The sequence below is a fragment of the Canis lupus genome, chromosome 2, assembly GCF_011100685.1.
Source record: "Canis lupus familiaris isolate Mischka breed German Shepherd chromosome 2, alternate assembly UU_Cfam_GSD_1.0, whole genome shotgun sequence".
Classification (NCBI taxonomy): Eukaryota; Metazoa; Chordata; class Mammalia; order Carnivora; family Canidae; genus Canis; species Canis lupus.
In genome coordinates this window covers 10,639,402-10,663,520 of record NC_049223.1, presented here as the reverse complement: position 1 = coordinate 10,663,520, position 24,119 = coordinate 10,639,402, and the positions used below count along the sequence as shown (strand labels likewise).

General features: G+C 36.0%; 1 protein-coding gene across 3 annotated transcripts in view; it reads left to right on the top strand.

The window, feature by feature from the left end:
- Window positions 1–24,119, top strand: part of PLXDC2 (plexin domain containing 2) — a 512,014-nt gene that overhangs the window by 292,734 nt on the left and 195,161 nt on the right. For all 3 annotated transcript variants that reach the window (XM_038529866.1, XM_038529863.1, XM_038529864.1), the window contains one exon: window positions 3,366–3,435. In XM_038529866.1, the coding sequence (XP_038385794.1) occupies window positions 3,366–3,435 (70 nt within the window). The remainder of the gene's footprint in view (window positions 1–3,365; window positions 3,436–24,119) is intronic.

Sequence of the window (24,119 nt, the reverse complement as noted above, 5' to 3'; positions counted from 1 at the left end):
AAAACTGTCCTGTTTTCTAGATCCTTCCTCTCTCCCAATTTAAGTGTCCTTCCAATAATCACAAAGTCCTTCTCGGTTTTGCTTTCTACCTATATTTTGACCCATCACTTGTGCTCTCATGACTTAAGGTCCCATCTGGCTAAATTCCGGTTGTTCCTTTAAAAGAATCAGTATTAGTGCTATATGCTCAGTTAGGTGGCCTCTCTTGGTCCCTACTCTGCCTCTACCTAGTCCTATTATTTATCCCTATGTGACATTTCCTTGCACCACTTTGGGAACTCCTTGAATGAAGGAACTGGGTAGGACTTCTTTGTTTGTTAGTTTTAAAGATTTTATTTATTTATTTGGAAGAGAGATCAGGAACAGGGGGTAGGAGTGGAGGGAGAAGCTGACTCCCACCGGAGCAGGGAGCTGGAATCCGGACTAGATCTGAGGATCCTGGGATCATGACCTAAACCAAAGGCAGACATTTAACCTACTGAGCCACTGAGGTGCAGAGAACTGGGTAGGACTTCTTGACTGTTTTATCCTCAGCCTCTGACTTCGGGCCTGGCACATATGAGGTATTAAGTAAATGATTGTCAACTGGATGAATGAACAAATAAAACTTTTCTTTAGCTCCCCCCATGCCTGTTTTATATACCGTACTGAGACAAAATAAGGATCCAATTATCCAGGAGTAATTATATTGAATATATAACCATTTACCTTCAAAGCATGTCATGCAATTCTAGTGCTTTTTATGTTTGTTTTTGTTTTGATATTTTTTGGTCGTGTGAATGTGTTTTAAGGAAGGATGATAATTTTCAAAACTATGCCTTTCTGTATTACTCTTTTCATCGCTTTGTTTTAATCTCAGTAATTAAGACCATTACCTTTGTTGTCCATAAAACCTGGGTTCCAATTCTAGATTTCCTCTTGGGCCATTCTTAATCATTCTGATGCTGAGTTAATTTCAATTTGATACAGTTATTATCTGAATCTTATGCCCCTAAATCTTTATGTCATAAGTGATGTTTGGAGTATCAACCAAAGTAAACCAAGGCTGAGAGAATATGGAAGCCATGACCAACCAAGATTAGAGACTGTGACAGAAAAGATATGATGTAGCAGTACCAGAGCCAAGGCTTAATGGTGGCAATTACAAGGAAATAAAAGATGATCTATAAGACTGGCTAGGACAGGACATGGGAAGGGAAAACTGTGAGGTACCAAAGGCCAGTCAGTGTTGGGCCTTAGAACTCATGGCAACTATTTTAATATGATTCCAGAGACCGTGGAATCTAGATTGAATGATTTGAAGTGTGTGTGTATGTGTGTGTGGGGGGTAGGGGGGTGGTGATATGCTAGATAGTATGGAGAAGGAATTCTAGGGAAAATAGAGCCAAGACACTATGAAGAAGTTATTAGAGACCTACATTTGGGAACTCTTACCCACAGAAAAATGGGTGAATTCCATGAGTTATGAGAAGGTAGCATCTTTCCAAATTTCTGTGCTATTCCTTATGAGTGTCAATGAATCAGTTCATGGTGGTAACTAAGGTAAACTGGTCATTTACACAGGAAAACCTTTCAATTGTTGATATTGCTCTTCCTAATAATTTTCTTTGAGAACTTATTTAAGTCTCAAAAAAGTCTTTAACTTATGTATTTATGTGTCTCAGTCTTCTAAAAATATTGAAATTTTTTGGTGACTGAGAAACTAATGTCATATTCTTCTGGTTTATCTGTGATAGTAATTGATAAAGTTTGTTAGTGATATATGTTTCAACTGAACTACTCTGGAAGTTGGCATGCCAAAGGGTGGTAAATTTTACCAATTTGCTCATGAATATGGAAACAAATTAGAATGATGAATAGCAACACAACACAGCAAGGGCCTTTATAAAATTACTTTTGATGTATTTTGTGAGATATGTGATTTTGCCATCAAACCTTTTATTTTAGGGTTATTAGTTACCACTCATTTCAGTTAATGCAGTGAAAAGGGTTTTATTGTTTCCATTAATCAGCAAAAAATAAAAATAGTGATAAGCGCTTTCTGAAAATATAGCTTTCATTGAAAAGGAGGGAACACAAAACTAATTGAAAGCTACTGTAAATTTTGAATCATTAAATTCATGCCAAATAAGTCAGTAGAAATCTCTGATGGATATAAAAAAAGCAATCATTTGCAAAATTGGAATGAGCAAAATTCAATCTAGGTATACTTCTTTAGTTTTTTAAGTTTGTATATTGGGAGAGCTATAATATAGAGATTGTTGAATTTTAACAAAAAAAAAAAAACCCTTTTGCTGTAGGTATTTTGTATGTGTTGTGGGGCTCTAATCTAGCTAATTGGTTTCCCTCAGGATCCTTTATTTCAGTTGGTCATCTTTGTTATAACTTACTGTTTTCCTTGCTTCTAGACTAATAATATATCTGGTTCATATTGCTTCACTATGAAAAATCTAGGATTTTTGTTTTGCTTTGATGTCTTTTGTTTTTATTTTACTATGTATATTATATATATTTATTGTATAAATTATATATTTAATGTATAAATATACATAAAAGCATAAGTAATATATATTTTATAAATAATATAAATATATAATGAATTAAAATAAATATAAATAAAATTAAAAAGCTGCAGTCCCCTTTTCTAGAAAAAAGAGGGGTGAAATTTATGAGCTTTCTTCTTAATTCTCCATAGTTTTCTTCTATGCAAAGGAAAAGTATTTCTCCAGTAATCGGCATTTTTTATTCTTCAACTCTGCTTTTGGAAGTGAACATAATATACTAAATCTGGAGAACTCATCACACCAAAAATAAAAATATCTGCAGGTCTAGATCACGGTACAAAGTATCTTGTTCCATGAAACTGCCTTTCATTATGGTATGTACAGAAGACAAAAAAAAATGTATAATTGCATAAAATTTTTTTTTTGATGTTCTATCCAGCAAACTTGACAGATAACATGCTCTACTATTTTGGAGAAAACTAATCAAGCTAAAAGGAACTATAAAATAAATGGGTCACCATGATGACTGAACTGATTCTCAGTGGACAACTGAAAGGCAATAGTGATGTTAGAGACAGTAGCTTGAATCATAGTGGAAACTTCCAGATTTCCTTTTGTAAGCAAAGAACAGACCAACAGACCATAACAGTGCAACTTTTTTCTTCTCACATACTTCAAACACTTAATTGCCAGAAAACAAGAAATCCTTTATTACCATCCAGGATTCAGGTTTGAATAGGCAACTGCAATAACAATGGTGCAAGTAGAAGCATCATTATTTTTTTAAGTGGAAAGCTTTTCGTTTTACATTTACTGTTATGCACATTATTGATTTTCTTTTCTGGTTGTTGTTCCTTGCAGAGAGTGAATCTGTCCTTTGATTTTCCATTTTATGGCCATTTCCTACGTGAAATCACTGTGGCAACTGGGGGTAAGTGGTTTTCTACCCATTCACCCTAAATAATCTACAGTTTCACTACAGCTATTATTTTTAATTTACTTTACATTCAGGAAGGACATTTATTGAGAAAATCATTGTCTTCTATCACAAAGTCATGGGTGTAAATAAAACCTAAGAAAGAGTATAGCTATTGGAAAAAATTTTCAGCAGAAAAAAATTGTAGTTTCAATATCTTCAGCTTAGATTCATCTGTTTTCCTTCTACTTTTTTTCCTTCTTTTTTCTTGTATGCTTTAATTCATTTTTGGGAACATGGTAAGACTTCGTAAATGGGAAGGGACCTAGAAAAAGCAAAAAATATGCTTAAGGAAGTTGTTGTGGTATTTTTCTTTTCTTTTAATGTATATAATTGATTGATTTGAATATATAGACACAAACCACGTCCTGTATATTAGCTTTAATTACTTGGGTTCTCCCCCCATCTCTTTAATGCTACCTACATTGACTGGCAACTCATTTGAATTTTAAAAATAAATAGATTCAGTTTGGAATCTTTTGGTTTTATTTTTCTGCACAACTTTTGGGGGTTAGTTTCAAGATTAGCAATACCCTAGAAAGGCAATTATTGTTCTTTATACCACATCCCAGAAGTGAGAAAAAGGTAATCCTTGAGTGCTACTACCAGCGATAAGCAAAAAGCCAAAGAATATCCCTGTATTCTGAAAGAAAAACTTAAAAATGGAAGCATAAGTAAAGAATTAAGTTAAAAGAAATCCAGAGGTGGGAGGAAGTCCACAAAGTGCCCATGCCTAAAGCACCATAGACCAGAGTCCCCCTTCTTCACTGAGTTTTATTAATTGGTCTTCCAAATGGTTGGGGAGTAATGTGGATCACTACTGCTCCTATTTTAATCTGAGACTTAGCAGATATGTAGGATTCAGAATAAGATTTGTAATGATAAATATCAATAAGCTAATAGTAGTTTTTGAGTACCTACTCTGAGCAATGAATGACAAAGCTACCTCTGCCTTGGGATTATGTAGCTTACTTGATATTAGAATGAAGCAAAATGTGAGAGTTCCTTAGAAAATACAAATGAATGGATAAAGAAGATGTCATATATATATATATATATAATGTGTGTATACATATATATACATACATATGTGTATGCATATATGTACATATATGTACACATATATACATATACACACACAATGGAATATTACTCAGCCATCAAAAGAGACGAACACCCACCATTTGCTTCGATGTGGATGGAACTGGAGGGTATTATACTGAGTGAAATAGGTCAATTGGAGAAGGACAGTCATCATATGGTTCTACTCATATGTGGAATATAAGAAATAGCGAAAGGGATTATAAGGGAAAGGAGGGAAACTGAGTGGGAAAAATCAGAGAGAGAGATAAACCAGGAGAGACTCCTAACTCTGGGAAGCAAACAAAAGGTTGCATGGAAGGGAAGGTGGGTGGGGGGGATGGGGTAACTGGGTGACAGGCAATGAGGAGGGCACTTGATGGGATGAGCACTGGGTGTTATATGTTGGCAAATTGGATTTAAATTTACAAAAATGTAAAAAAAAAATACAAATCATGAAGTATGGATTTCCAGGGATTATAAAGCTCAGACATCTGTGAAAATCCTATAAGACTTTATAGAGAAATTATTGTTGAAGATCTTTCTTGAAGGACATTTCAATTTCTGTGGTTGTATAGAGAAGGAAGAGTCATTTCTAGAGTAGATACACAGGAGAAAAGGGTAAGGTATATTTGGATAGCAAATAATTGAGTTTGAGTGAAGCTGGAGGTAGGTTTACAAAAAAAAAAAAGTCATAATAAGATGAGAAAAGTAGATTGAGACAATCTTATATACTGCCTCAAGAGTCAGTTTGAGTCATTAGTCCTTAACTAGCTAAGTGATGAGTTTAAGAAACTGAATCCAGACATTTGTGTAATGCTTTCAAGTATGAAAAGACTAGGGTTAGTACATATAATTGGAAGAATATTGCAATAATTTGTGTGACACATATGGAGGGCCCTGGCAGTTCTGTGGCTTCAAACAGAGAAATGATGCTGTCAGCCAAAATTATAAACTCAAGCAGAAGAGGTGGTTTTAATGCCAATGGCTTCAGTTCTGAAACTACTAAATTTTATGTAAAGAAAGGACTTAATATGGGGCACCTGGGTGGCTCAGCTGGTTAAGCATCTGACTCTTGGTTTCAGCCCAGGTCCTCATCTCAGGCTTGTGAGATCAAGGCCCCGGGTTGGGCTCTGTGCTCTGCATGGATTCCGCTTGTCCCTCTCCCTCCCCATCTGCCCTTTCCTTTCCCTCTTTCTATCAAATAAGTATATGAAACCTTTTTTTATGGGACTAACCATAAACAAAATTCATACAACAAGGACCACGTCTTTTGAGTTCTGTGTATTTCTGTGCTAGTATATTACATGGCATTTAATAACCATTGGGTTAATGTGTTGAAGGATTGAGAGAAAAAAGAAAAAGGTAAAATTGAAAGATTGCCCCTGACACCATGAATTACATTGTGTGTCTTAGCAACTTTAAAGTATGTTATAACCATGTTTTTTTATAATATGGACATTAGGCATATTTTCTGACATTTAGGTTATGTGTTCCACTGAATTTTAAAAAGTGAATTATTAATCACATTTGTTCAAAATCTATACATAGAGTGGTAAAAATATGAGCACCTTTGATATTCACCTTCTCAAATTGTTTTATCCTTAAAAGTCATGTCAGTGATTCAGCCAATATGACTAAGATTTTACTTAGCTGAGTTGGTAGGAAAAAAACCCAAATACCTATACCATCCTTACTGCTTCAAAGTGCCACTTTCCTTTGAAAAGATCCTCAAAATAAGTGAAAAGTCTGGGGTCTTGAATGATCTCTATCTTCTTTGAAGAAAACACTAATATAAAGAAACTTTTTTTCTCTACTTAAAATATACTAGCATGGAACTTGCATATATAAATCCGTTAGCCTGTTTAGAGAGGTACAGCTGAGATAATTTAGACATTTACCTGAGCTCCATCAAAATGAAGCCAAAATCTCCTGTAAAAGTTTTCAACTAAATAAATATCCTGATTGCACTTTTATCATTCATTTATTCAATCAGTGTGAGTCCCTACTGTGTGAAAGGCACAGTATGTGATATTTCTCTGTATGCAAAGAAGAATACATTATAGGTCCTATTTTAGAGCTTAGAATCCAGGAAGAGGAAGGAGTATATGACCAAGTGTAAGAGGCTCACTGTAAATGCTGGTGGAGCAGAAAGAGGAGACCATTCCTGTTGGGCCAATCAAGAACAGGAGATTTTGGATGCTGAACTAAGGGACAGGGCTGAACCTATAGTGAACATATCTGGAGAGCTTTCAAGTACATCTGTTTATTCAGAATGGAGGGTTGGAGTTAAAGTCTAGTGAGGGGAGATGGGAAGAGTGATGTAAAATACCTTGAGCATTATAAATGTGCATGATGTCCAGCAGGTATCAGGGGTTTTTGAATAGAGAGCAGATCTGGCCTGTGCTGGCAGTGGAGGGTGGGGTAAGGTGAGGGAAGTGGATGCAAAGAAGGCCATTAGCAGCCAGGCTTTGAGTGTTTCCGTATGGCCTGCAGTATCTTAACCAGGCTGGGTACAGTGAAGACAGAGAAGGAGCCAGTGCAAAACACATTGTTGAGTTCTTCAATCATTGTGGTTGCAAAGATTTCTAGGCAAAAGGATCCGTTAGGATGTGGTGAGTAAAGCTAAGAACAGCTTAAAAGGGGACTTGGGAACAGATTTTTGATGGATCTCTTCTGTGATTGACTAGGTGTGATAGGCAGATGGACTCATCTGACAAGTGCTCATCACATTAGAAAGCTTGAAATGTTATTAACCATGAATGGCTTGGGAGAAAAGTAGAAATCACAAGTGAGATTAAATCAAGTTGACTGCAGTCTATTATAAATAGACTGGAGACTGGGATTTTTAAGTAGGGACACATGAGTGTCTGGGAAACGGAAATGAATATTCTATTGACTGTCAGTTCTCTTCGACTGTGTCTACAGATTTGTCTTGAACTTGTTTTTACATTGGATTTAGGGAAAAGAAAGTGAAATGTGAAAGTGGATATTTGAAACCACAATCTCCATTCCTACCACACTGTTTTTCCATTTCACATGCCTCCTTAAAATCTAGCCTCCATCCCTCTTCTCTTTTTCTTTATAGATACAAATTTCTTTACGACTGAAGTGACCTCAAAGATGTCTTGTGTTACTGCTAAGATCAACACCATTTCAAAACAGAAAATAGTTTTTAAAAAGACATCTACATAATTTATTGTGACCCATTTTGTATTTAAATATACACATTGTATTATGAATACACTTAAGTTTATAGTTAAAAATGTAAATATTTGGCCATTTATTTATAAATTATAAAAACTGAATGTTTGTTAAGCATTTTAATCTTCAAAAGCTTCAATCATCCATACAAATAATGCACAAAATGAATTGGAAATACCATCTTATTTTCTGGTTCACTGGTAACAGAATCTGAGAACATTCATTTATCTTTTTATTTAAAAGATACTTCAGAATACAAATATTCCAGGCATTAAAAAAACTAGTACTCTGTGCATCTCATAAAACTATTTCCATTAATGGCACCACTAAGCTGTGTTCTTTGCATATCACACTACCTTCATTTTCTTGCTATATGAATACCCTAATTGGTTCTTTTTCATTATTAGGCTGCTAAGGTGATCTTTTAAATGTTTCAAAAAAGTAGATTTAAGCATGAGGATTTGATTTTTAATTCCTGTGGCCATCACTTATAATGTTAATTTTTTCATGAACCCATCATGAGTACATATAACTACAATGAGAGAAAAGGTGGGGATGGTAAGTGATACTTTAAATAATGAGGAAGAGAAAGGATGACAATATCCAGATAATTCTGGCCCCAGATTTAAGTATGGAAGATGCTGGTTTGTAATTAAAATTGTGTGTAGAATTGCAGGCAGTTGTGCATGAGATTAGGAATCAAAGTTGACATAAATTAAAAAGATAATGATCAACATGCATTACTCACCTTGAGTGTATGAAGGATTTGCCCTCCTTCCCTTCTACATGATTTTCTAATTAGATGTTTAATTAAAAAAAAACTGTTTAGAATATTTTCTCAGAGTATAAAAACACTTTTATTCACACATCTCTGTTTTCTTTTTCTAGTTTTTTTTATATAATTGACATATAGAACTGATTAAATGTAAGGTGTTGAATTTTAGATCTATTTTATTTCATTTGCCATATGGTAACTAATAAAATATAAAATGTTCATTAAGTAATCAGTATTTAAGGTCGAGAAATCAGTGTGTGGCATTAGAAAAGTCAAAAGACAGAAGTAAAATATGTTTTCCTTCTTTCCCTGTCTCTAATCCACTCATTTCCCTCCCAAGAAAAAAACAGCCATCACTCTTTGGCTAAATTTGGTTAAATTTAAATTTAGAGTAATTCTCTAAATTTGGTCTATAATCATTTGGGTTTTTTTTTCACTTTAAGTCCCCAATAAGAGAGATTAAAACAAAAAAGTAGTGCATTTTATTTTGATTGGACTTTCCAGAATTATATTAGCAAATCTTCCAGCTTCTTTTTTGTTCTCACTTTCAAATAGTAATGTTTTAATTGTAGTCCCAAATAATATTTCATGCTCTTTAGAGAGACTTGATTAATAACAGTTATAAAAGGCTTTTTAACAGTGGAAGAGAGTTAGTTATTACTCATGATGATTGATTTATAAATACCAACCCCGTTGTCTTTCAAGTGTATAACCTCATAGAACAGAACAGAATGCATCAACTGTCTGAATCTAGTGAAAAAATGAACTGAATTACTTTGACTATTATTATTATTATTACTATTAAGACAAAACAAGTTGTGAGTGTCTTGATATCTGATGCATGAAGGGAAGGTAGTGACGGGATAGATGCTGGACATAAGTAAAGCCATCTGATTTGGTTCACTAATTTAATGTAACAAACAAGGTCTCAAGGATTCCTGAACAGAGAGATAATATTGTTTTGTGATATCTGCTTTGTTATATCTAGATGATTCTCTGAGAAATACCTCTGAACACCTGAGTTTTTCTTAGCAGCCCTCCTAGATGATTGACTATTCCCCAAACTGTCTAGTGGCCAGAAGTAAATTGAGCAGATTCACCAACATTGCTACATTTCTTTTCATTGTGCCTTTAGGAACTGCATGTTCACAAGCCTCTTTATTTCTCTTGTGTATTGACACATCACATTCCCTTAGCACTGGCTCCTTGGGACTGGGGGTAAGTGTGGTTAGAGATTAGACAATGGGAGAGGGGCCATCCAGGAGATCGACTCCATTCAATAGGAATGAGCAAGAAAAATACGAGAAGCAGAAATATGGGCAGAACAAAGATAGAAAATTCTAGAAAAACAAAATGGAGAGGACCATTAATGCATGGTAGTTAAGTAATGATTGGGGACAGGAATGGGGAATGTTTATCAGCTGGGAAGAGTCTAGACAAAAAAGCACATTCTCCAGATTTAGGACCTTCCTTTGCCATGACAGCCACAGAGGAGTCTACCCATTGCTAGTGCTTAGACATTCACCTAGGAACATTTGCCTCTGGAAAGCACCATTTATCCCCTTGGGGATCCAGGCTTTATTTGAAACATTGGCAACAAGTAATTTGCTTGCATCCTGTCCTAGTCACTTCATCAATAATTCAGAAAAATAACAATATTGCACAGATGCTCAAATACATCACTCAGTTGAAAACAAAGGGAGTCTAGGTAACTAATTAATAAAGTAGCAGTTCACAGCAGCTGGTCTAACATTGTCCGATCCTGGAAAAGACGGGGAATACATACTAAGCACTGCAGGATTGACTTTGGACCCCAGCCATTTCAAGAATAAATTCAGAAAAGCTCTCTTAACTCCTACTGAAGCCAGCAATTGAAATTCAGTTTTTTTTGGAGAAGCGTCTAGCATCTAGCTTAAGATAAATATCTTAAATCAAATCAAATATGGGTTTGATCAAAATATATAGGTTTATAAGTCAAACTAGGCATAGCTGTTGTAATCTTTAGCAAATTTCTTTCTCTCATGCACCTTAATTTTTCAATCTATAAAATAGCATACTAAAAGTATTTAGCTCAGAAAGACTTTTGTTCAAGATTAAATTAACTAGTAATCTGTTATTGATACCTATTTCATAGAAAATGCTAATTAATAGCATATATTATTACTATACTTCTATATATATGTAATTTTTCTCTTTTATCCTTTTCAAAAATACTTCATAAAGCTGTGCTTGCTTATTAAAATAGTTTGTCTATTATTTGATGACATTATCCATATCTCAGAGAATGTTTGGGGACTTAATTTGTCATTATCTCTAACCACTTCTTTTAAAGGCTGGCTCACCCATTTATGAGTGGGAGGTATAAAGGGTCTAGATGACTTGGGATGTCCTCTTTGTCAGCATAGGCAGATCTGTCATCTTTAAGTACTGTGCAGACACTCCTCTAAAGACCTCCCAATGCTGACATTCTATGACTCTGACTGTCTGAATGTCTCACAAAATTTAGCAATTTTGCAACACACGGCAGAAGAATCATGAAATGTTTCTCTAATTGTGGTATCATAGGCTACAGCTGGATAAGAGGCATTATTATAATCAGCAGACCACACATATCATGCTTCCTATTCTACCCTTTGTATGACAAGAATTTTAAGGACAAGTCATCAAAACATAAAGTTAGTTATGGCTAACTGATGGGGATGGGAGGTGGACATTCCCCCCAGCAGCATCCAGATTGCCTTTTATAGACTTGAGATTCACTAAATTGCAAATAATCCAACTTGAAAATGTATTGAAGACCCAACCACAAATGCAAAACTAAATATATGTCTTCTTAAGTTTATGTGTGATGTTTTGCCTTTGAATAAGGAGACAGATTTCTTTATGTGTATCCATTATTTCAATGCTAACCATTATTTTCAGGATCTTTTCTTGTTTTTTAATACTTCATAGAAACCCGGTAGGTGTAATGTGAAAACAGCTCAAAATGTTGTTCTCACTTCAACTGATACAGCTCTGAGGCTGAAACATAATATTAAAAAATAATAATTCTAAATGTTTTTTTGGCTATTTCTAATGGAGTTTGATGGGTTAAGATTACATTGTTGGTGTGACTAGCTAGAGGGCTATAGAGATATTTTCATTTAATCTGCTTGGATTATTGTTCAAATGAGAGGTTTCTGCTGAAGGCAAAGAAGATAAAAAAACACTTTTTAATTGGTTCATTGCCAATTTCCACAGCTACTTTAAAAAGCAAGCATCATTTTAGTTAATAACTTGCAGAGAGAATCCATAGCACTTTTAGATTGCTCTAGAAAAAAATAGAAAATTAGAAGAATTTGGAACATCTAGAATTTGCAAAAAATAAGTATTACATAAGTGTTAAAGAGTAAAAACTCTTTAAACATTTTTAATTGTAGTAAAATATAAATAGCATATGATTTACCATTTATGGGTTTGCTATTTATAAAGTTTTAGTCTTTGAGCTCAGCTCGGACTTTATTTTTCCTCCTGGTTCTTCTTTTTTTTTTTTTTTTCTTTAAATTGGTGATTCTTTAAGTAACTTATCAGATTCCTCCAAAATGCATTCAAAACACAGCTGATCCCCAAAACTTTACACTAGTGTGCTCTTGTAAGCAGTGTTTACTATTCTCTGTTTTTACTTTTCTGGTTCTCAATAATTAGAGATTATCTTGGAGAAATTTTTAAAGCTATTTTTTTAGCATCAGATAAAATCTAATAAAACTGATTGTATAATTTGGAAATTATTGAGTACTCCTAATGTGTATACAGTTTTAAAAAATAAGACTTATAAGATATTATGTAGCTAAAAATTAACGTTATATGACGATGTGTTAACGTAAAGAATGCTTATGATGATCATCAAGATATAAAATTTTAATTATGTATAATAGTATTTATTTTAAATAAATAAATGCAAATAAAATGGAAAGTAAAGCAATGCTAGGTGTTTTTTTTTTTTTTTTTTTGCAATGGTGGTTATTTTTCTATTTCCAAGTTTCCAAATGTTAAGTTGAAAATTAAGATCATATTTCAATCCTTGTATTTATTGTTATAAAAAGTAAATAGGAGTCTGACTTCTTTTCAATACAGATGACTACCAATTTATTTTAACACTATTTTTTATATTTGTCCCACTGATATATAATGCTATTGCAAAAGTTTTATTTTCCATAGGATATGAAGTACATTATGTGGATTAAGCTAATTTCTTCTATCATAAATATAAAATACACTGGAAGAAAACTAGAGAAAATTACTTTGTAATCCTGGAATTGGAAATATTTTTACTAAGAATAATACAAACCCCTGGGGCTTGTGGGTGGCTCAGTCGGTTAAGCATCTAACTCTTGGTTTCAGCTCAGGTTATGATCTCAGGGTAGTGAGGTCAAGCCCCACTTTGGGCTCTGTACTCAGGGCACAGTCAACTTGAGATTCTTTCCTCCTCCTTCTCCCTCCCTCTGCTTCTTCCTTTCTGTTCCTCCTCCTCATTCATGCACTATCACTCTCTCTCTCCCTTTAAAAAAATAATAATACAAAACCCAGAAACCATAAAAGAAAATATCAATAAAACTGCATGTTAAAATTTGCATATATTGAAAATGCATGGCATTTAAACATCAAAAATTAAGAAAAAGGAAATGAAAACCTAGAAAAATATTTGCAGCATACATGACAGCCAACTTTTCTCTAAATTGAAACCTATTTTAGGGGATCCCTGGGTGGCTCAGCGGTTTGGCACCTTCCTTTGGCCCAGGGCATGATCCTGGAGACCCGGAATCGAGTCCCACGTCAGGCTCCCTGCATGGAGCCTGCTTCTCCCTCTCCCTCTCTCTCTCTCTCTCTCTCTCTCTCTCGAATAAATAAATAAAATTAAAAAACAACCTATTTCAAAATAAAAAAATATTTTGAAGAAAGGAATCACAAGTGGCTATTAAACAAGGAACAATATGTAATCTTACTTCAAGTAAGAGAAATACAAATTAAAACTATAATGATATATTATTTCCACTCATGTGGCTTGAAAAGATTTTAAAAGATCAAGTTAGATAAATCAAAAAGTTTTCTTAGGCTATGGATAAAATGTACTCTTAAGCATTTCTGGTGTTATCTATTAAAATATAAAATGTATAACTAAATACGTTTAACTAAAACGTATATGAAATACGTAATACTAAAACATAAAACGTCATTTCTACTTTTAAAAATGTGTCATGGGAGGTCCACTCCCACATAATGGACTAATGTATAAAGACATATATTGCCAAAGATTGGAAACAACCTAAGTATCTATCAATAAAAATGTTTATGTTAGGGACAGATGAACTAAATGATTGAATGGCATACCATGGGATTTTTAAACAGAATGAGATCATTCTCCATGACTTAGAGAAAAAAGCAAAGTGCAGAAGTGTCACACAATATATGTATGTGTAGGCATGTATATATTTACAAACATAAACTACCACTGAAATGATTTGGAAGAATGTATATATGCTTTAAAGTGCGTAGAAAATTTAGAAGGATATACAAGAAACTATTAATAGTACTTATCCTTAAAGAGGAGAATTAGTGAATTGCTGGAGACCAAGAATACGAAAGGAGAATGATTTTCACAATCATTTTGCATTTCAAATCATTACTATGTGCACGTATTACCCTTTCAAACACCACTGATATTTAAAATTCTTATTGGTAAGAAACTATAGGTAAAAATTTGTGCAGGGCATGTATTTCTTTTCATGTAGTATAATCATGTATCTCTCAAACAAAATGAAAAATTAAAGAGTATACAGTGTAAAGTGTTTTTCATTATTTTAATTCAAAATTTCTTATGTTTTAGAGTTTCAGGTAGTGGTAATTATTCATGAAATTGCCATTTTGCTAAGAATATTTTTTCATTGTTAAAGGATTTATCAATGCCATCCTAAAATATAGAAACTACAACTCTTTTAATATCTCAGAATAAACCTGAGTTAATATCAAATTGTTGAATATGGCAGTGAAAGGAGAGCAGAAAGAATTTTAGTGATTTTTGATTTATGTGTTATTGTGATATTAAGACTATTAGATATCTCAATCTAACTAATCAACGCATTTTTATGTTATTAGCAACTATTTGGTTAACACTGTAATAATTAGAAACTGAAAACAAATTCTGTGTACTTTCTAAGAAGAAATAAGTAAATGTAAATAGTTTGCATCTGTTATCATAAGCCTTGCAGATTTGGTACCAAGAAGCACTGGAGTTTGGGGAGCAGACCAATGAGGAAGGGGAAGTGAATTGGAAATTAGTAAGGCCAGAACTGGTGGAGTTCTTTCTGTGGCCCCGCACATTTTTATTTCAGGATGTTGTTATGCACTGAATATCTGTGTCCCCCCATATTTCTGTGTTGAAGCTCTAACCCCCACCGTGGCTCTGTATGGAGATGGGTCCCTAAGGAAGTAATTAAGTGAGGTCATTACCGAGGGTCCTGGTCCAATGACATTAGTGCCCTTATAGGAAGAGACACCAGAAAGCTCATTCTCTCCCTGGGGACATTCAGAGGAAAGACTATGTGAAGACTTTGTGAGAAAGTGGCTGTCCACAAGCCAGGAAAAAAACCCTCACAGAAATCAAACCCGCTGGAACCTTAATCTTGGACTTTCCAGCCTCCAGAACTATGAGAAAATTAATTTCTGTTGTATAAGCCACCCAGTCTATGGTATTTTTTATGGCAGCCTGAGCCAACTAATACAGATGTCCAAAGGGCTTAGTGACTTTGAGCTTCAAGCTTAGTAGGAGCCAACTCCAGAAATACAGATTTTCTGGAACAATGTGATACTTAAGTTCTTGGCAGTGTCCTAATTCTGAGTAACCTGTCTTTTAGCCAAACTATAAGAATTGAGAGCCAGCCTCTGAGAGGCAGAAGCCTGGCTGAGTTTCAGGACTGGCTGCTTCAGGGTGGCAGGATGAGAAGGGACAGTAATATGTGCATGAAGCCAAAGCAGAGAGTCATTCTGATTTACCAAGACACTGTGGAAGGTGGGTAGATGGCTGCTTCTCAGTGAAGGCATAGGGTCAGGGACTAGTTACAGGCCAGAAGGGATGAGTTCCAAACCACAAGATTTCTCAAAAAGGATAGTCATACAGGACAGTGGATAGCTGTTGGCTGCCTTCAGTAGATACGCTGCTGCACAGAAGGAAAGACTGGCCTGATGGGATAGCTGGCAACTACCCCCATCTAGTATGTGGTCAAGAATGTGTACAAGGCGGAAACCTGGGTGACTCAGGGTTGAGCGTCTGCCTTGGGTCTGGTCATGATCCTGGGGTCCTGGGATCGAGTCCTGCATCAGGCTCCCCATGAGGAGCCTGCTTCTCCCTCTGCCTGTGTCTCTTCTCTGCTTCTCTCTCTGTGTCTCTCATGAATGAATGAAGAAAGAAAGAAAGAAAGAAAGAAAGAAAGAAAGAAAGAAAGAAGAAGAAAGAAAGAAAGAAAGAAAGAAAGAAAGAAAGAAAGAAAGAAAGAGAAAGAAAGAAAGAATGAATCAGCAAAAAAAAAAAAAAAAAAGAATGTGTACAAGGGAAGATTTCAGGACTGGCTACCGAAGGTGCTAAGAAAAACAATGATAGAAGTAAGGAATTACATCAGTTCTGTGTCTGTGGAACTATCACTATTGAGAAATATATGGCTTTTTAAATATTGTCCAAGTGGCTTTCCTTATTTCAGTGGCCAAGAAATAACTTGTCTGTTCTATGTACACACAGAATCTTTAAATTACTTGCCTTTTCTATACACATATAGATGGCACACCTTTATGGTCAAAGACAAAAGCACACATTTCTTTTTCCTCAAGAGATGATAGGTTGTTTGTACAATTGTTGGTCCTACAACATTTCTCATGCAGCTTGGCATCATTAGTACCAAGCTCTCACCTATTGGGGGAGGGAGGGAAGCTGCTATCCAATTCTGTTTGTTTTTTTTTTAATCTTATTTTCATAAACTGAACTGCAACAGTGCTTTTCAACATTTCATGCTTGGCAGGTGGCTGCCACTGAACTGATAAAACGTTAGAATGAGTAACAGACTGCCTCAGAATTACCTGGAGGTTTCTTATAAATGTGGATATCTGGGCCCTGCACCAGACCTGCTTACATGGGCCGATGCAGAATTCCTATGTGGGAGGGGCGAAGCATCAGCTACCTGCCTATGGGAGGAATGAACCAAGTAAAGGGTCTTTAAGCTGAGATTTCAGAGCATGCTCACGGTTTTTGCAGATTCTGTTTCATTTTAATTAAAAAATAGAAAAATTTTATTACATTTCACATTTCAAAATGCATGTAAGGTTTTTATTTTAATTAATTCTCATTTTGCTGGGGAGACAAGGCAAAGCTGTTGTGGGTGTTGGAGAATAAAAGCCCCATCTCGGCCCACCTCTAGGTACCCATATTCGCTACTAGATTAGACTTTGTGGCAGCAGGACCCAGAGTCTGAGCTTCATGAATTCCTCAGGGTGATTCTTGTGTTTATTGTGCTTGCTAAGGGGACAAAACACATTTTAAGAAACTCAATGCCTTTATGTAACATCTGGTCAGTGGAGACTCCCTAGTAAAAACAAACTTATAAAAATCTTTCTATTTTCACCATAGAGAAAGCAATTAGAGATTTTAGGCATAAATTCAACTATAGCTGCCTATAAACAGAGGGGAAAAAAAGTCACTACTCATCCCTAGATAGCAGATCTAATTACTTTCTTAAAATAGTTTGACAGGTCAGGATTTAAACTACAGAGCACAGAATTGCCCTTACAAGTTTCAATGTCACCTCTATTTTGTGTCTGTCCTTCAGAGTTTCTCACTGGGGACATGTACTTGTTCTTCCTTTTTTGTGGTCTGGTAGAATGTAGAGATAGTTAAAGTCTGATGTCTTTCATTCACTTTTCCCAAAGTCTGTGCTCTATAATATGATTTATTCCCACCTACACATTATTTTTCAAGTTGTTTTCTTTAGGAAATAAGGTATTTCTGCGTAGTCTCATTAGCATTTGCCCAACTCATAGCAAAGCATATGTTGACAGTCTCCTCTGAGTGTGGTGCAAATGAGAATTTTGGATGGCCTCTTCAAATTAGCACTATACTCATATGCTGTGTGGAGAAGATTTCAGAAAGGGGATAGCAGAGAAGACTTTATCTTTCCCTTCTTTCAAGGATAGGATTCAATGAGAATGTATCTGTTACAACCACCTCATTCAGATAACTCATTCTGAAAGTGAACAACATTTGCAAGTATCTCCTTGAAAAATCGAGCTAGCAGTACACCAATGCTGTAGGCAGAGAAGTGATGTAAATGCTAGTCTGAATAACGGTTGTGCCACTTCTACTTGACTTAAATTACGAGCAATAGCTTTTCTAAGATTAAAGTGTTCTATATGAGAGAGGCTTTTGTACCCTAAGTGTAAGGCAAAAGGGCATCTAAAAACAACATTTCTTCTAACTTTTAAAGGATAAGGTATAAATTCACAACAAAGAAGGAATTTTGTGAGTCTCGGTTTTGGAAAGGCAGAAATAAGAACAAAAAAATATCAAAAATATTGTTGTGGGGATTGTGATTTTATGACATACCAATCTGTTGGTTTATGTGCATAGTCCATCCTTTCCTATGCAAGTCAAACTTGCTTCCTTTTGTCCTGGCCTATTTGGGCCAGCATGAACCCCAGCATTCTATCTGGAAACCACCTATTAGATTGTAGTCTCCACTCCAACCCCCATGCTTTGATTTGAAAAAGATGTTTCCATGTATACTATTGAGCTTGAAGATATTGAAAACCTACTCAGAGAATATTTGAGGTAACTTATTTACAATAAACACAACACAAAAATGTTTGGTTTGCTGGATGGATCATGTTTAAAATTTTTGCGAATGTTTCCATGTAGTAAAAGACAATCCATTATTTTCATTCCATTTGCCTTACTCAGAGAGTAGCTTCAAGCTGATAAACATCGATATTATCCAGTGAGATATTTGTGTTTTGAGCTTGTATGTAAAACCTAGAATGATCATGCCTTCACAGGGACTTTCTAACTGTAAGTGATTTTTCTTCCTCTAATAGATCCAGTTTAAGTGTCTAGACCTTGACATTTGGCAGTTGGACACACTATCCCTGATGAAGAGCCACTTGGTAACAATGAGAAAGTAATTTCTTAACCTAATAAAGTAGATCATTTAAAACTCAGGGCAGCATATTTGCAGTGTGCTTTAAAACAAAAATAAGTAGTTTACATCTAGAAGCAGCATTTCTGTTACTGGACTTGGCTTCCATGACCTGTGTTTGTTTCATTAGACCTTTATGTTAATGATTTCTCTACGACCTCTGACATATTCCTGAATCAGTATTTTTTTTAAGATTTATTTTTTTTTTGTTTGTTTGTTTATTTAACTGGGGTGATGGGCAGAGGGAGAGAGAATCTCAAGCAGACTCCCCCACTGAACACAGAGCCCAATGTGGGGCTTAATCATGCAACCCTGAAATCATGACCTGAGCCGAAATTAACAGTTGGATGTTTAAACGACTGAGCCACCCAGGTGCCCCCCTGAACTTTTAATCAAGGATATGTTAATTATGGCATTTGGTCATACCACCCTTCTTTTTTTTTTTAAGATTTTATTTATTCATTCATGAGAGACACAGAGACAGAGGCAGAGACACAGGCAGAGGGAGAAGCAGGATCCATGCAGGGAACCTGATGTGGGACTGGATCCCGAGTCTCCAGGATCAGGCCCTGGGCTGAAGGTGACGCTAAACCGCTGAGCCACCTGGGCTGCCCTCATACCACACTTCTTGTGCCTTAACTTGAATGCTAATGAAGCACATATTAGCCTGTACAGAATGAAAGAAATGGAATAAAGACTCCTAACTCTGGGAAACGAACTAGGGGTGGTGGAAGGGGAGGAGGGCAGGGAGTGGGGGTGGATGGGTGTTGGGCGCTAAGGGGGGCACTTGACGGGATGAGCACTGGGTATGTTGGCAAATTGAACACCAATAAAAAATAAATTTATTATTAAAAAAAAGAAAAAAATGGAATATATAAATCCACATAGTATAGGCTCTGTAAATCATTATTTGTTTTTTTTTAATTAAAAAAAATATCTAAACAGCAATGGGTCAAAGACAGAAAATTTGAATACTTTTTAGCACTAAGGACCTAGGCTGTCTGGAAGTGTTTCAAATCTACTTTAACTCTGTTTCTGACAAGTCGTCCCTAAGTGCAAATTAAGGATTTCTCCTTTTGCTGCACTTCCTGAGCCAAGGCTTACTTTATATAACTGCAATGAAGGAGCTAAATGTTTCCAATATTTATTAAATTCATTTTCAGTCAGAAATCCCAAGGCAAATGAGAATTTATAGACTTCGGTTTAAGAAGAAAGTGAAATTATGAGTCAATGAAATCTTTTTCTGGGTTGAAAAGAAATATCGAGGTTCAACATTTTAGTGAGCCTCTTGTTAATACTAGCTATTTTTTCCTACCTCTTTTGCTTTCATTTCCCTTGTAAATAGCAAGGAGCAATGCTGGACATTATTGATGAAACTATCTAAAATGCATCATCTCTGTCCCCAAGAGAGGTGGACATATACAATATACCTGTACAGGTATACTATGTATACTTAAACTATATATATATATATATATATATATATATATATATATATATATACATATATATATATACTATGTCCACTTAAAGTGGACTGCTCATGTTTACCACCTGATAGGCATCATTGATTAGTGATGCAAGCTTTATAGAGTGATATGCCTTCGGTTCAAGTCCTGCCACTGCAATTAAAAGTTTTGTGCCTTCTTTTCTTAGTTTTTTCATCTGTAAACTGGCTATTTCAGTAGCACCTACCATACAAATGGTCATGAGAATTAAATTTAATGATACATATAAAATGCATAGGACAGTCCTTGGCAAATGCTTAATACTCTAAAGGTTAGCTACTTTTTATATTTGCTAGGGGATGTATCTATTCTGTAATTTAGAAATATTCCTAACGTGTATAATTTCACCACTAAATTGTATTTGACCTTGTCTGGGGAACATGTAACCCCTGGGATGCTGGGACATGATGGGACCCAGTCCAGCATGTTCTGCCCGCAGTGGCTGATTCAGTTAGTGCTACAGCAAAACCATAAATAACACACGTCATGGGCCTTCAAGAACCTCTCACAAATAGTCAAAATAGGAAATGTTAAATTAGTTATATTCCAAGATTACCTGCTAAATTTACACACACACACACACACACACACACACACACACACACACCATACGTTGTAAAGATACAATGAAAGCCCAGGTTTTAAAACATGATTTCTGCTGCATGTATCATGAATGGTCTTATGGAGGAAGTGGCAATTGTTTTTTTTTTGATATTTATTTATTTATTTTATGATAGACAGAGAGAGAGAGAGAGAGAGAGAGGCAGAGACACAGGAGGAGGGAGAAGCAGGCTCCATGCCAGGAGCCTGATGTGGGACTCAATTCCAGGACTCCACGATAGTGCCCTGGGCCAAAGGCAGGCGCTAAACCGTTGAGCCACCCAGGGATCCCCTAGGAAGTGGCATTTGATATGAATCTTGAAGCAAGAGTAGGGTTTGGGTAAACTGAAAGACCGGGGGAATAAATTGTGAGAAGAGGAAGTAGAAATGTAGATACTGTTTATGGCTCATATGGAGGGTGAGGAGTGGTCCAGTGGGTTGTGCATAAGACACATGGAGATAAGGTCAAGAAGATAGGTTAGAGACATTACATGTAAAATTTTTTTAAGAATTAGGAAAAATAAAATAAGATGAAAACAGAGAGGGAGGCAAACCATAAGAGACTCTAGGGAACACACTAAAGGTTGCTGAAGGGGAGGTGTGTGGAGGAATGGGGTAAGTGGGTGATGGGCATTAAGGAGGGCACTTGATGTGATGAGTACTGAGTGTTATATGCAACTAATGAATCATTAAATTCTACTTCTGAAACTAATAATACAGTATATGTCAACTCAAGTGAATTTAAAAAAAAAAAAAAGAAAGTCTTTGGTATTAGAAGGTTGAACTTAACTTGGTAACCAGTATGGTGGGGTCACTGAAGGTTTGAGGGAGGAAATGATTATGTTGTTTCTTTGTTTACATTGTGAAGGATGGGTCTAGGTCATCATTTCCTGGTTAAAATACAATGGAACCTAAATTGGCCCAAGACAGAAGACTGGAAATGAGGGGGATAGTGCCTTGTCAGGACTGTCACACATGGTGGCTAATTGAGAGTGAAAGAGAGCCCAGAAGAAAATTGCAGTTAAGTGATAGAAGAATAACAGGATAAATAGCAGTCTGATACATTCTGTGAGAGAATGTGTACCACCTTTATGTTTAATGGCCTCCACCTTGACTTGGTAAAGATGAAAATGAGCATTGGATCGTATAACCATGGGTTTTTTGTTTTGTTTTTTTGTATTTCGTTTTTTTTGGGGGGGGGGGGTATTTTTCGAGACCGTTTTGCATTTGGGTAAAGAGAGCAGCCTGCAGTTACCTTGACTTGAACACCCTGGTAAACTGTGAGATTTGTGTAGTAGCCTTGCTTTGGGCACAGCTGAGTGTTAGGGAAATTGGCTCACCACAAGCAAAGCCAAGCCTTCACTACTGGGTAGGCCAGATGACCTAAGTGCTGGGTCCCTGGTGCCCACAGACGTACATGGTGGTTCATTTCCCAGGCTTATACCACTTTTTAGGACTATGGCAGGAAAATTAAATAGTAAACAGGAAAAAAAGTGTCTATGTGTATTCTGGACATCAGGTTACTGTTTAAAGTTCTGGCATAATTTCTACCAAAATCAAGTCACAGGAGCTGTGTTTTACAGGAAATAAAGCAAAAGGCAAAATACATCACTGTCAGGTTTGCTAGCAAAAACAATGGAGGGTTTAGGAAGTCATAGAAATCCAAGCATGAAGTAGCCCTGGTAATGAACAGAATTAATGAAGTAGATGAAGGGAAAATATGCAGAAAGTTGGATTTTGCAGTTCTGTTTCCATGTCCTAGAGACAATGCCATCTTTGTTCATTCGTCTCACTGGTTCACTGTTCCTTGTTTACACTAAGGAAATGTACTATTTTAACAATAACTAATGCCTTGATAGAGCTACCCATTAGCAAGGTAAACAGAGTTAGTAAGGTGGTGAAATTCTGGAGCTCTAGATCTTCTAGAATATATGTGAATATCCCATAAATGTTATGTACATGTTACACATTGAAAACTGAGTGACTTTGGTGTAAACTGTCATTATTTTGCTATTTTATTGGAACCCCCCAAAATAATTCCATCAGAGGATATATTCTAACAGGTAAAGTTTCACCACATGTTAAGAGCTGATGAGGCATATCTTAAGTAATATTAGGAGTATTGTGAGTATGGTATGCCACTTGTACAATTTCTAATATGAAGAATTTTTTCCTAAGATATTCAATCAAAAAAACAAAACAAAACAAAACAAAACAACAACAAAAAAGATATTCAATGTCTAATGAATAAAACTTCATATATGGTGTCCTGAGGCAATAGGTAATAAATCATTTTGCTACGTGGGTTGCAGTCAGGATGAATGTGGACTTGTGAACTTCATCTTTGCCAGCTCCTCTATGTTTTACAATATCTGTGTACAGATATGTCCAGCCCAGAAGTTTCGGGGGCTTCTGTTGATGCACATATCCATCAGGATTCTGAGCATCTCTGTGTTGAGTCCCCGCAGAAACCTTAAAGCCAATACTGAATTCAACACCCCATACCTCCTCTACCATCCCCAGATCACCCCTTCATCTATGTTCCTTCCTCCAGGAACCGAGCACCACCTACTATTTTGTCCAGATCTGAAATATTTCTATCATTCTTGACTTCTCTCTTCTCACAAACTCACTCTTACATCTAATAATTATCAAGTCTTGGACAGTTGTATTTTTTTTAAAGATTCTAATTATTTATTTCTGAGAGAGTGTGAGCATGAGCAGGGGGTAGCAGCAGAGGATGAAGAAAAAGCAGACTCCCCACTGAGCAGGGAGTCTGACACAGGCTCCATCCCAGGACCCTGAGGTCATGACCTGAGCTGAAGGCAGACACTTAACCAACTGAACCACCCAGATGCCCCAGACAATTGTACTTTTTAATCTTTCTCTAATGCAACAACTTTTCCACATATTTTCTGTTTTCATGGCTTAACCTCAACCTTCCCTCTCACACTTGAGTTTTGGCCATTCTTAAATGCCTTTGGGTTCCAATAACCTGGTCCCCTTATTTCAGACCCTGTTACATGCTTCTCCTTCTCGAGTTCCTTACCTGCATTATCCATGCTGGTCATTCAGGTCTCAGCTTGGTGCATTTCTTCACAGAAGCCATCCCTCACCTCCCAAGACTGAGATGTGTGTTCCTCCACCATTCCCTCCACACCTGTCTTTGCTTCCTGTTTGTGGAACATTCATTCCTCTGTACTGCAGTCCTCTGCCTTCCTTCTCTTCCACTCACCTCCAAGCCTCCGAGGGTATGGTTGT